Source organism: Micrasema longulum, unplaced genomic scaffold, assembly GCF_059751315.1.
Source record: "Micrasema longulum isolate JH-2025_06_02 unplaced genomic scaffold, ASM5975131v1 h1tg000211l, whole genome shotgun sequence".
NCBI lineage: Eukaryota > Metazoa > Arthropoda > Insecta > Trichoptera > Brachycentridae > Micrasema > Micrasema longulum.
Genome location: NW_028277416.1, coordinates 160,619 through 172,814, shown reverse-complemented (window position 1 = coordinate 172,814; position 12,196 = coordinate 160,619). Strand labels below are relative to the sequence as shown.

Below are 12,196 nucleotides of genomic sequence, written 5' to 3'. Positions count from 1 at the left end.
GGACTTTTTTGGTTTAAGTTTACAAGGATTTAAACGAGCACTAAATAAATAGTCCAGATCTTGTCTCGATGTCCCTTATGTTTGTCAATGCTTCTTTCTTTTTTTTTAAATGTTTTAAACTATTCTTTTATTGTAATATTTAAACCTTATAAATTGTATACATGGACAGTGTCCGTTAATAAATAAATAAATGAATATATTTCCCTATGCCCAGAATTCTCAGGTCAGCCGACAAACGTACCAGTCTTGATTTCTTACGTTCATCGATCAACATATGGCCTTAATTCTCCAATGACCCGTCTTGGTTGTAATGTTAACTCAATAAATTAAGTTTTGGGTTCGATTCCCGGCGAGAACACAAAAATTGAATGGGATTTTTCTCAAGCCTGGGTGTTCTGTGCTGGTATTCACCGCTGTAATTGGGCCTCTTCTGTAGTGGTGCAAAAAAATGTAACCTAATCCTACATTACTATAAAACATAAAAATTCGATTATTAAAAAAATATATATTCACCCAAAATAAGTCCATTCTCGTTGATATAAATAACTTGCCCGGTTTCCATAGACAATTCCTCTGCAGATGTTTCAGCCATTTTGTATTACTAGAAAAAAAATTCAAAAATTAGTTTTCTGCTTTGGAAAGTTTTTTTTTTATTTAAAATTTATTTATTAACTCTTGCGGATTATTACATTCATTTTACAAAAATAACGTATCATTTTTTATTTATACTCTGTTAACAATATTTTGAGTTTGTCCAAATTTTTGCAGACAAGAACTGGATTCAACTCCCTGGGGAGCTAGTAGTTCTACAGTAATTGACTATAACAAAAATACATTTTTTCAAATTAAAATTGCCCCTAGTTCTTTGAAGGACTATAATTAGTATAATGCAACATTTAAAAAAATGAATATTATGTATCTTTTTTGGGTAATACCGTGTATGTTGGATTTGATCCGACGTTTCGGCTACCATTGCAGGAGCCATCTTCAGGGAAAACTGTGTGTTTTATAAAGAAATGTATGTGTTTATGTACTAGTAATTTGTACCGTGTCACAGTCAGCAGTAGGCACATTTCTAGTTTTGTAGGAAAGAATAATTATGTTTATGTACTAGTAATTTGTACTGTGTCGCAGCCGGCAGTAGGCACATATCTATTAGTTTTTGTCATATGTAGTGCTGGGAACCATGTTGAATTTAACAATGTTTGATTATGTCCAAATGCTTGCAGACTGGCTGGATTTCCTGCCTAGGGAGTTGTTCATATTTAGATTTATTTCAACAGAGAGGGAAAAAGTTTTCGAGAAGAAATTTGGAAGTCTAGGCATTTACAGGGCTTATGACCTGTCATTGGCTGGTTTAAGTGGCCACTTTACACACTGTGTAACATTCACCATTCTGCCCATGTTTGAACATCCACATTTCCTCAACTCTTCCATCTGTTGACTTTTGTGAAGTGAAAGAGCTGAAACCTTTATCACGTGGGTGAGATTCATCCGGCTGAACCAAATCACCTACTAGGCAACGCCTGGAAACAATTTTCCAATTTTTGTACTTCTTCTTTTACCAGGTAGTAATTCAACAATGTTTGATTATGTCCACCAGCCAATGACAGGTCATAAGCCCTGTAAATGCCTAGACTTCCAAATTTCTTCTCGAAAACTTTTTCCCTCTCTGTTGAAATAAATCTAAATGTTGAATTTAATTTAAGCCCATCGTCATTGTTTATATTATTTGGATGTCACCCAAAAAAGATACATAATATTGATAACAGTGACCGTGAAAACCTTCGCACCTTTTTAAAAAATGATTCGAAAAATTAAAAATAATGAAACAAAGTATTTTAGTAATATAATATTACATTTGATACGAGCTAAACATACCTGTTTAAAATATTCAGGAATTAAAATCTTTTGTCCCCGTAAAAATGAGCAGGTATTTTCGTGTTAGATTATAAAATCAACCTTTATTTGTATTGGGAAAAAACGCGGCGATATTTTAAAATATTTCAATACGAATTTAAATATAACTTTCCAATACATTCTTTTGTTTTCTCTTATCTGGGGTTTCTCAGCAATAATGCATTTAAATATAACCTTTTAATCCATGCCGGCCAATTCTCAAAAGAACCCCATTTTTAATTACCGTTTTAGTCCCAACACTTATGTATGGAAGTGAAACATGGAACTGGCAGAGGAAGGATGAAAGCCGAGTGAACGCGGTTGAAATGCGATCTCTTAGACGAATGTGTGGGAAATCAATGTATGACAGGGTTAGGAATGATGAAATCAGGCGAGAGTGTAAATCTGAGACAAGTATTGATAAGATTAAGAAAGGGTCTCTGAGATGGTTTGGACACGTAGAACGAATGGACGACGAGAGAATGGTAAAACAAGTATATATGGCAAAAATGAACGGCAACGTTAGACGAGGACGACCAAGGAAGACGTGGCATGATCAGATAAACCAAAATCTTAAGTCTGGTCATGTCAAAAGCAGACAGAACCGAAGGGCATGCATGACAAGATGTATGAATGTGGAAGAGGCTAGGATTGTATGCCAGGATAGACGTGTGTGGCGGTCCATTCTCTCTGCCTACCCCTACGGGGAAATGGCGTGATGGTAGTAGTAGTAGTAGTAGCCTTTACAAATAAATACATTAAAATAAATCCCCATCTACCTGAGCCGTTACTAGGTATTCACAAATATTTCGTCCATTGTTAATGTCAATTACGACCTCGGGTTAAATTCAAATGACCAAGCGGCGAATAACCTGGAATTCCAAAACCCCTTCTAATTGAAAACAATCACTTTAACAATAAATATTGAGCCATGTTTTCCGCTGGGGAAAACATAACCTTTTTTAATAATAATTCACAAACCATTATGCCATTAAAATAATATTTGTATTTTGAAAACTTATTTAAAAATAACCAAAATAAAACGCATAATTAGTTCCCCTATGATATATACAAACCATTCTTTTTCAAATCTCATACATCTTCGTTCGTACGCGCGCCGATTATTCCAACTTGCCACATATCTCATCGTTTCTTTGAATCCCTTAAAATAAATATGTGTTTCTGTTTTTCCTTTTTTAAAAAAAATGTTATTACTATTTTATTTTATTTTTACATCTGAGCATGTTTTTCATTCTGTATTTCCATTCTTAATTTTTAATTACTCTTACAAATTTTCTACATTTTTAATATTATTTCCATTTGTAAATACTCACTACAAATTACAAACCTTAAAATATGTTTTTTTCACTTAAATTTTAATTTTTAAACAACTTTCATTTATGTTTTCTTTTTCCTTCTCTTTTTTATACTTTCATAATTAACCTTACATATAATTGCTTTATAATATGGAAACTTCACTGGTCCATTAGAATTAAGTCTAATTGTGTAAAATATTAAACTTTGTAACTGTACTGTATGTTTCCTGAATAAAAGAAAATAAAATAAATAAAAATAAATATTAACTTAAAACTCTAATTAACTTTTGCGCCATCATTTTCTAATCCGCGGCCGTGGTTCATAAGGCACTGCACCAGTGCGCCAATCGCAACGTATCAGCGATTATTTTATGATGTGTATGAAGGTATTTCACATCCACCTTACCAGGAATCGAACCTAGGACCTCAAGTATGGTAGGCGAACGCGCCAACCACTACATTAGGAGGCGAAACATTTCCAATTTTTTATTAATGATTCCTTTCTAATATTCAAAAATATAAATTAGTTAAATGATTGAGTTTTCTTTGTTTAGTGTATGTTTATTTTTAATCAATTAGTTTAAACGTATTTAATTTTATGAACATTCTAATCTTAGTTAATTATAATTCAGTTTTATAAAAAATAATATGCAGAACGTAATATTTTAGTTTTAAATATGACGATGTGTTTATGAATAAGTGTGGAAAAGAGACAATGAGTTTTAGGCAATAAGTGAAAGGGAGAAGGAGAGACCTCCTAATTGGAGTGTTATAAAACCACCCCAAACGGTCGGAACGACGAGTCGGAAAAGATTCGGTCGACAGTCGGGGAAGCGAGTCGAGTCTACGCGATCGTACCGTCGATCGCGGGACGATACAATGTCGAGAGTCGTGGAAGTTCGGGTAGCCAGTGCTACGTAGCAAACCTCGTGGAATCCGACTACTCCACGAGGGTCATCGGAGGCCGCCTTCCATCCGCGAAGGTCCCTCCACATCCATCGTCCTCCGAAGGAACGCCAGTTTCCTGCACCGCCAGCGCTTGTGCCCAGCCCGCGGCCGGCCAGCTTCCAGCTGGCTGTCGCCGTCACCATCGCCACGGGACCGAATCCCGAGAGCCGCCAAAGGCTCTATCCATGGCAGATCTTCGCCTCAGTTAGCGGAGAGACGGACAGCTTCCGTCTATTCATACGTGCGAACGCGGAACTTGATTTTTCACAGCCTCCGAGATGATCAAATCTCTAAATTTTCTCTCGCCACCACTCTATCTCAATACCCAAACAACCCCATAAAAACATTTTATTTTTTTAAATATTATAATTTTACCCCCCCCCCCCCCCGTGATACATTGCCTTAACAAATTGTTTTTTTTTTCATATACACAACCCTCTAATCCAACACAGAATTTTTTCAAAAGATAGCACATTTGGTTAAAATTTCATACAATCTTTTTTAAATAAACATCTGTAGATTTTAAATATGTTAGTGTGAGTTTTCTGAACGCGCCAGCTTAAGTTAGATCACCAGTAGAAGCGTAGAAGCCGGGCATATTTGCATACAAAAGACAATTGACAGTAAAATCACCCTTCTCAAATCTTTTAGTAAAGTTATTTCATATAGTTATCGATGCATAGGTGCGTTAAACAACCCTTTTAAAAGCAATTACTAGCATTTCAAGGGAACACTTCTAAATACTTAAAAATCTAGTCAAAGAATGTGTAACTGGAAAAGCCTTTATTATAATCCTTAGAATTAAAATAAACATAATTTATCTCTAATACATAACACATTTCGTACGTCAAAGCTGGAAACATATATATTATCGATTTTGTAAAACGAAACGGCTGTAAACATTATAAAATAGTTTCGATTGTATTTGATCGATTTTGAAATGTAACTATTTTGAATTCTGCATTATGCGATGTCGGTAAAGTTAAATAATTCTCTTACCAATTGTGCAGAACGATTTTATCATTGGAGCCCGCCCGCCGCGTTCGCCATCTTGTGCAGTCGGTAATCATAAAATTAGAAAATTAGTTGTGGATAACTAGTTATAAATATCGAATAAATCGATTATTTTAATCGGGTCTTTTCACGTAAGTTCAGTGCTACGGGAAATTTGATATTTCCTTACACGCGGTAAAAATTTGAGCATTTTGTCGCACAGCGCCCTTAAGGTGATTTTCACAAAAATGGAGGATCATAAATTATCTATAATAATAATAATATTTCCCTTCTCAAAGGTCATTTTCTGAATTCGTGCACCCATCACCACCTGTATTCCTGAATAACAACAGTGTATCGGTAACTGCAAAAGTCAAGTATCTAGGGCACATACTAACTGATGATTGTAAAGATGATCAGGACATAGAGAAACAGGAAGAGCCGTCAATGTCAGGGCCTCTATGCTAGCAAGACGCTTCTTTCAGAGCAGTAACGAAGTGAAGAAAATCATCTTTAAGGGCTGAAGTTTCTCATTAGGACTCCGGCAGAAACAAATATTCAATTAACTCGACATAAGTGCGGCCTCCGTGGTGTAGTGGTCAAGACGCTTGACTCACGCACGGAAGGTTCCGGGTTAGATTCCCGGTGAGAACACAAAAAATTAAAAATGTGATTTTTCTCAAGCCTGGGTGCTCTGTGATGTAATTCACCACTGTAATTAGGCCTTCTAGCCTGTTGTGGTGCAAAAAAAAAAGTAAAAAAATGTAAAAAAAATGTAAGTGAATTGATCCAGTAATCGTTTTTTTTTTTTAATTTTATACATATACTTGGACCCCTGTATTTAGTAGCCTTATGTATCATGTACAGGGCTAAGATACTCGGAAAAATCGTATTGGTTTGCCTTGGAAATGGGTTGTTCGATCACTGATTTTGGTTTATTACCTTTATGAGTCCAATCACCATTGTTGCAAAGTTCAAGAACAATGGCGCGTGATAACTACTTTTAACTTTAGTGTGGATATCTGTTAAGGATATTCCATCTTTCCCTCCTTTTACAAGTTGCGGCTCTCGCTCGTTCATCCGCTCTATCATTTCCTACGATACCAGCATGTCCTCTTATCCAACATATTTGAATGATCATCCCTCTTATTTTTAGATGCTTAATTTTACTCTGAATATCTACAATGAATGGATTTACCGACCGAGTATCAGTTATAGCTTGAACGCCCGAACGACAATCTGATAATATTTTTGATAATCGATTATTAGTCCAGTAATCGATTATTCGCCACTAGTCAAGAACTAGAACCTTAGAGCTAGAACATGGAAAAAAATAAAATATGAACGCCTTTGTTTTCACTGCCTGTCGTCAGTTACACGAAGATATTTTGCTATAGTTATTATTACCGCCGCGAATAGAGACGCGCTTTAAAAGTATTTCATAGTGATTTAATAATTAGTTACAAACTATAACCTTCGTCTTTAGCCGGCGAGACTTACGATCGTTACCCGCAGATCTCCATAGACAACTTCGCCTGCGTTCAATTTTCAATTTGTGAAATACAAAATATGATTCCGGTGATGTAATTACAATAAGCGTTCTGCCGGGTGATATCTAGCAATTCTGTGCCCTTTGGGATCGTGCATTATCAAATTTGAGTGTTTGTTTTCAAATTGTGGTGCCGTGGATGCCTCAAACAGACTATTGGTCGCCGCGCGATACATTTGTCACAAATGCAAAGATACAACAACAAATGGCAGAAGAACTGGTGAGTTTCAATATAAACGCTGTGAACGTCGATTGCTGTATTCAAAACGTATTTTACCACGCATCACAGTGATATCACATAATTTTTTTATTTATTCGATTCTCCGCGCCTTTCGTCCGTTCTCCGTTGGAATATTTTGGTTCATCGACGCAGACCGCCGCATGTCGCCTTCAAAATTTCGTTTTCATAATACTTCAGCGCTGTATTTAGACCGTTTCATTTTTAAAATAGCAGACAGAATGAATCCTTTAAATATTAAATAAAATTATATCCGAGAGTTTTTTTACAGTAAATAAATTAACCTTCATATCGTGTCTAGAAATCTACCTGCCTAAACGAATATTTTGTGTATCTCTAAATGTATGTGAACGAATACTGGACTTTACCCCCGGGAATATGAAATATGGGCATTTACAGGGCTTATAATCACGTTACACACTGTAACATTCACAATTTTTCCTATGTTTGAAACTAAACTCGATCATTGTCATAAAGGCTGATATTTTTTATGACATTATTATTTATAATACACTAGCAGCTATTGAGCTGATGCCTGTATACAAATGTACATGGTTATTAAACATTATACATTGCTGTGTGCATCTAGTTAACATTCACTGAACTATCACTAGGCCATTCCATTTCTCCACGACTCGCTTTGTCGGGAAGTTCTTCCCGGGGCTGGATGAGAAGTGAGAAGGAGGCAGGACCTCTGAGATGGCGGTATTCATTCATAGTGAACATTGATTTCAACTCGGGTACATTATATCGCTCAGTTAAGATTTTGAATGTTTCAATCTAGTCACACAAGTGCCTGCGCTCCCAGTGAACTCAACCCGAGCTCCCTTAAGCGGTCGTCGTATGATTTATTTCCTAGAGAAACTACCATTTTAGTTGCTCTTCTCTGGACTTTCTCCGACAACTCTGTGTTTTTTAGAATAGGGACTCGACAGATTTGGTAGGCATTCTCCGGGAGTAGACGAACATACGTTTTATAGATTATGAGGAACAAATCTCGGATGATGAGAGCGAATGTTTTCCTTATTAAATATAAGAGGGAATCGGTGCGTTTGACAATTTGGATATATATATAAATATGTATTTATTGTTGGATAATTTATAAAGCGCGATTTTTGTGAAAATCACCTGAAGGGCGCTGTACATTAAATAAATATCCCAGCATGTCTTGCAGCTACAGAGCGCATGGACGGTTGGGATTCTAGTTCCTCGTTTCCAATTGAGATCAATTAAAAATTATTATATGCCTACCAAGCAAGAGGTCTCGGGTTCGATTCCCGACATGGTTGATATGAAAAATTTGTTTAAAAAAATGTTTTCACACTTGAATATTTCATAGTCCCTGGATTGGTTCCTGAAGCGTAAGACTGATCATCTTACCTTCATGTAACTAAAAATGATCAAGATACGCTGCGATTGGTTACCAATGCAGTTCCGCACCTAATGGTGCAGGAAAGGGAATGATATGATGATGAAAAATTATAACAGATAGGAACTAGATGACAGCACGTCTTGCAGCTACAGAGCGCATAGACAATAATAAATCTAGCCCCTATTTACATTTTTTATTTGACAATAAAGTTTAGAGTTTTAGTAATATTTAAAAAAATGAAATAAAAAAACAAATTTATAAAAATAGAAGTTAGATTACAACAAGTCTTGCAGCTACTGAGCGCATGGACGGTTGGAATTCTAGACCTCATTTATTAAATTTGTATATTTGATACTTGATAACATTTACCTATTGAAGCTGGATTACTAATCGTCTTGCAGCTACAAAGTACATGGACGAGTGAAATTCTAGCAACTTAAAATTATCAATAAATTTACAAAAACAAACATTGAGCATAATAGTAAATTTGTGAAGTGTTCGTGCTAAAAAGTAAACAGATAAAGCACCGTTTCAACACTATGGATAACATAACAGATAAAAATATCCGAAGGGTAGCTTTCGTAGGTTTTGGGTAGTCACTAGTCACTGTCGCAGTGTCGCACATGTGCAAACACGTGTTGTTTGCTAAATTCCTAGAAGATGGTCCGGTCCACGTGTAGTTGCCGGAGGGGGGAAAAAAGCCTATTGTTCCAATGACTTTGTATCCATTTTAGTCTGTATTATTTCATTTTATAATGGGTATGCAAAATTCCCGCTCGATTTTATTTATTTTTAACATTATTATTAGACAAACGTGTGTATGAGAGTGGTTTGAGGATTGACGTATCCAGAGACTAATATACGTATAATGAGTTAGAAACTACCTTGAATATATCTTCTCTTCGAGACCGTCGAAATAAATCCGACCTTCTAGTCCTATTTAAAATTCTCAACTCACTCTTTGATGCGCCTGAACTACTGAGCTCGATAAAATTCAATATCCCAACTGGAAACTTGATTACTCCGCATTTTCTCTCAAATTAAAGGGTATTGACATTGAAAAGGTGGACAAATTTAAATACCTCGGCAGCATTCTAACAGATACCCTCGACCCAGATATAGAAATTAAATGCAGAATTGAGACAGCAAGAGCTGCTATTAATAAAATGAAATCCCTCTTCTGCAATGCTAATCTCAACTTGAAAATAAGACTTGGACTCTGAAAGTGAACACTATGAATAGGCTGGAGGCTTTTGAGATGCGGTTGCATCGCAGAATTCTTAAGATATTTTGGACAGACTTGATAACGAATCTGAAGTCTTAAGTCGAGCTAGAACAAACAGAGGAGAACTCTCAATCACCATAAAAGTTCGTATAATTTCATATCTGGGGCATATAATGCACGGAGAAAAGTACCACTTGCTTCATTTAATTTTGAAAGGCAAGATTGAGGGTCTCGGAGGGGCTGGAAGAAGACAGATGTCCCGGCTGCGAAATATACGAGACTGGACTGGCTTCAGGACTGTCGAGCAGATTTTCCGGGCAGCACAGGACAGAGAGACTATTGCTAGAGTGATGCCAACGTTAGGGATACCTGACAGGGCACTAAGAGAAGAAGAAGAAGAAACCTCAGACAAAACGGACTCTTTCATACCGATAACCGTAGAACTAACTATGGTTTCCATTCCCCTATGCCCAGAATTCTCAGGTCTGCCAACAAACATACCAGTCTTGATTGCTTTGATAACAAATTGTCTTCTTTCAAACGATCACTGAATCAAATTAAATTATAAACGCCTCTCTCCCGCTTCCACTCCCACCGAGTCTACTATATACCATTGTGTCTTTCTACTTTCCTTTATAATAATTTTTTATGCATAATTATAACTGACTCAGTATTGATGTAGACATTTTTAACTGCACGTTGCATTTGTACAGAAAATTTCTTCATGGGGTCGATTATTTGGGCTAGTTGCTGAATGTGCATCTTGAGTGGTTTATGCTATGTATATGTGCCGCATGTAATGTATATGTTTGTGTATGTTTTATATGTGCGTTCATGTGTGTGCGTGGATGGCTCGGAGTGTACATTCGGTATTTTTTATTTATTTTAATTTATTACCTCCATGGAAAACGCAAATGTCAACAATTATCCTTTTTTCACTTAAAATTCTTTTTTATTTTTTGTCACATTTAATGTTTATATCTTTTTAATTTATGAAAACTTAATTGGTCTTTTTATGTTAAAAAATTGTTGTTTTTAATACTGATTTTGTATGACTGTATGTTTTCTAAATAAAATAAAATAAAAATAAAATAAAATAAAATAAACAAGTATCTAGGTACCAACTTATCAATGAATAAATGTCTTTTCAAAGGTAATAGCGGGAAAACTAACGCTTGGGTAGGACAACGTCTGTCGGGTTTTCTGTCTGGACAGTTTTATTATATATTTTAAATTTGAAACGAGATACAATGTAGTAAACAGATGCAAGAATCAATTCAAAGAACAATGAACAAAGCACTTAAAGTAACATTTCATTTTAATAAATATACTAGAACCACAGATTTATATGGAATAGCAAAAATGCTCAATCTAGAGGAATTGATCTACACAGAAAAAATAAAAATGATATTTAAGATGAAAAATAATAAAATAAAGACAAATATTAAATTAAATTTTAACTACAACATACATAAAATAAATACAAGAGCATCAAATATTTAACTTGCGCACAATCTAGGACCAGCAGAAAAAGAAACAGTTTTTTGTATACAGCAATCAATTTTTACAATGCACTTTCTAATGATCCAAAAAATATACAAAACATGTACATACTTAAAAAACACCCGAATAAAACAGCTCTTACAGCTCGTGTGACGAGTGATATGTGATGTTATTTTATCCACTTTTTATCTAAACTATTGTGTTATTATATATAATATTTATTTATTTAATTTTACAATACGCCCAAGGGGCATTTACAAAAAATATACAGGTAAGTACAAACATAGTGCGTAAAAATTTAAAAGATAAACAATGCTTTTTTGTATACATTTAGAAACAATAGAAGCATACTGCCATGCAAAATAAAAAGTGAAACTTTATATAGTAAAAAAGAAAAAAATAAATAAATGGATATAATAAAAGTAATTGAATTAAAAAGCAAATTGTGAATAACTTGTAAAGAATTCAAACAAAAAATAAATACATTTTCATATACTTATAAGTATAAAAAAACGGTATCAACAAACTATTGTTAAAAACAAATAATGAAAATTAGTTAACAGTAAGTATATAAATAAATAAAAATAATTAAAAAAATATCCCCTCATACCAGCACTTTTGCTGATTAGGAATATTTAGTACAAATAAAATATGCAATATAATGTAATATGTAAAGTTTAAAAACCTTGTATTTTGTCATAAATAAATAAAATAAAATATTGACAAAAATTAAATGCTTTTTATGTTTTCATTGTATTGCCTACATTTGACAATATCAACAGCAAAGAAGATCATGTGTCATTCGAAAAAGTTTTATTGCTCTCCTGTAAAATTTGATGTATGTGACATTTGATATTTTTCCGCCAAGGTCTTCAGTTAGTAATAATATATTTTGCCATGTGTTATTTATGTGGGTGTGTGCTCGTAGGAGGTCCGGCAGTTAGAGCTGCTGTGCAAGCAGCTGTACGAGGCCCAGGATGCCAACCTGCGCCAGGAGGCTGAGAAGGCCCTCGTCTCCTTCCAGGTGAGTCCACCGCCGACTGCTGGTATCGGATCACCCCGATCCGCCCCCAGACATCTATCCCCTACTCGGCTATAAATTTCGAGCCACCGGAAAAGTCCAAAGAGCGCTGCAAAAATCCCCAAATGACTC

The 12,196-nt window shown here is 35.1% G+C and overlaps 2 protein-coding genes across 3 annotated transcripts in view; one reads left to right on the top strand and one right to left on the bottom strand.

The window, feature by feature from the left end:
• The window catches only part of LOC148283688 (uncharacterized), a 39,769-nt gene extending 33,978 nt beyond the window's left edge, over positions 1–5,791 (bottom strand). The window contains exons 1-2 of one of the 2 annotated variants that reach the window (XM_088243423.1): positions 5,163–5,791; positions 514–601 (exon numbers count right to left, since the gene is read on the bottom strand). In XM_088243423.1, the coding sequence (XP_088099549.1) occupies positions 514–592 (79 nt within the window). In that variant the 5' untranslated portion in view covers positions 593–601; positions 5,163–5,791. The remainder of the gene's footprint in view (positions 1–513; positions 602–5,162) is intronic. The other variant, XM_088243422.1, reaches the window with a different exon arrangement.
• A 409-nt stretch (positions 5,792–6,200) lies between these two features.
• Ranbp16 (Ran-binding protein 16) overlaps positions 6,201–12,196 on the top strand; it is a 48,877-nt gene continuing 42,881 nt past the window's right edge. Inside the window, exons 1-2 of the mRNA XM_088243421.1 lie at positions 6,201–6,925; positions 11,972–12,067. Of these exons, the coding sequence (XP_088099547.1) occupies positions 6,845–6,925; positions 11,972–12,067 (177 nt within the window). The 5' untranslated portion in view covers positions 6,201–6,844. The remainder of the gene's footprint in view (positions 6,926–11,971; positions 12,068–12,196) is intronic.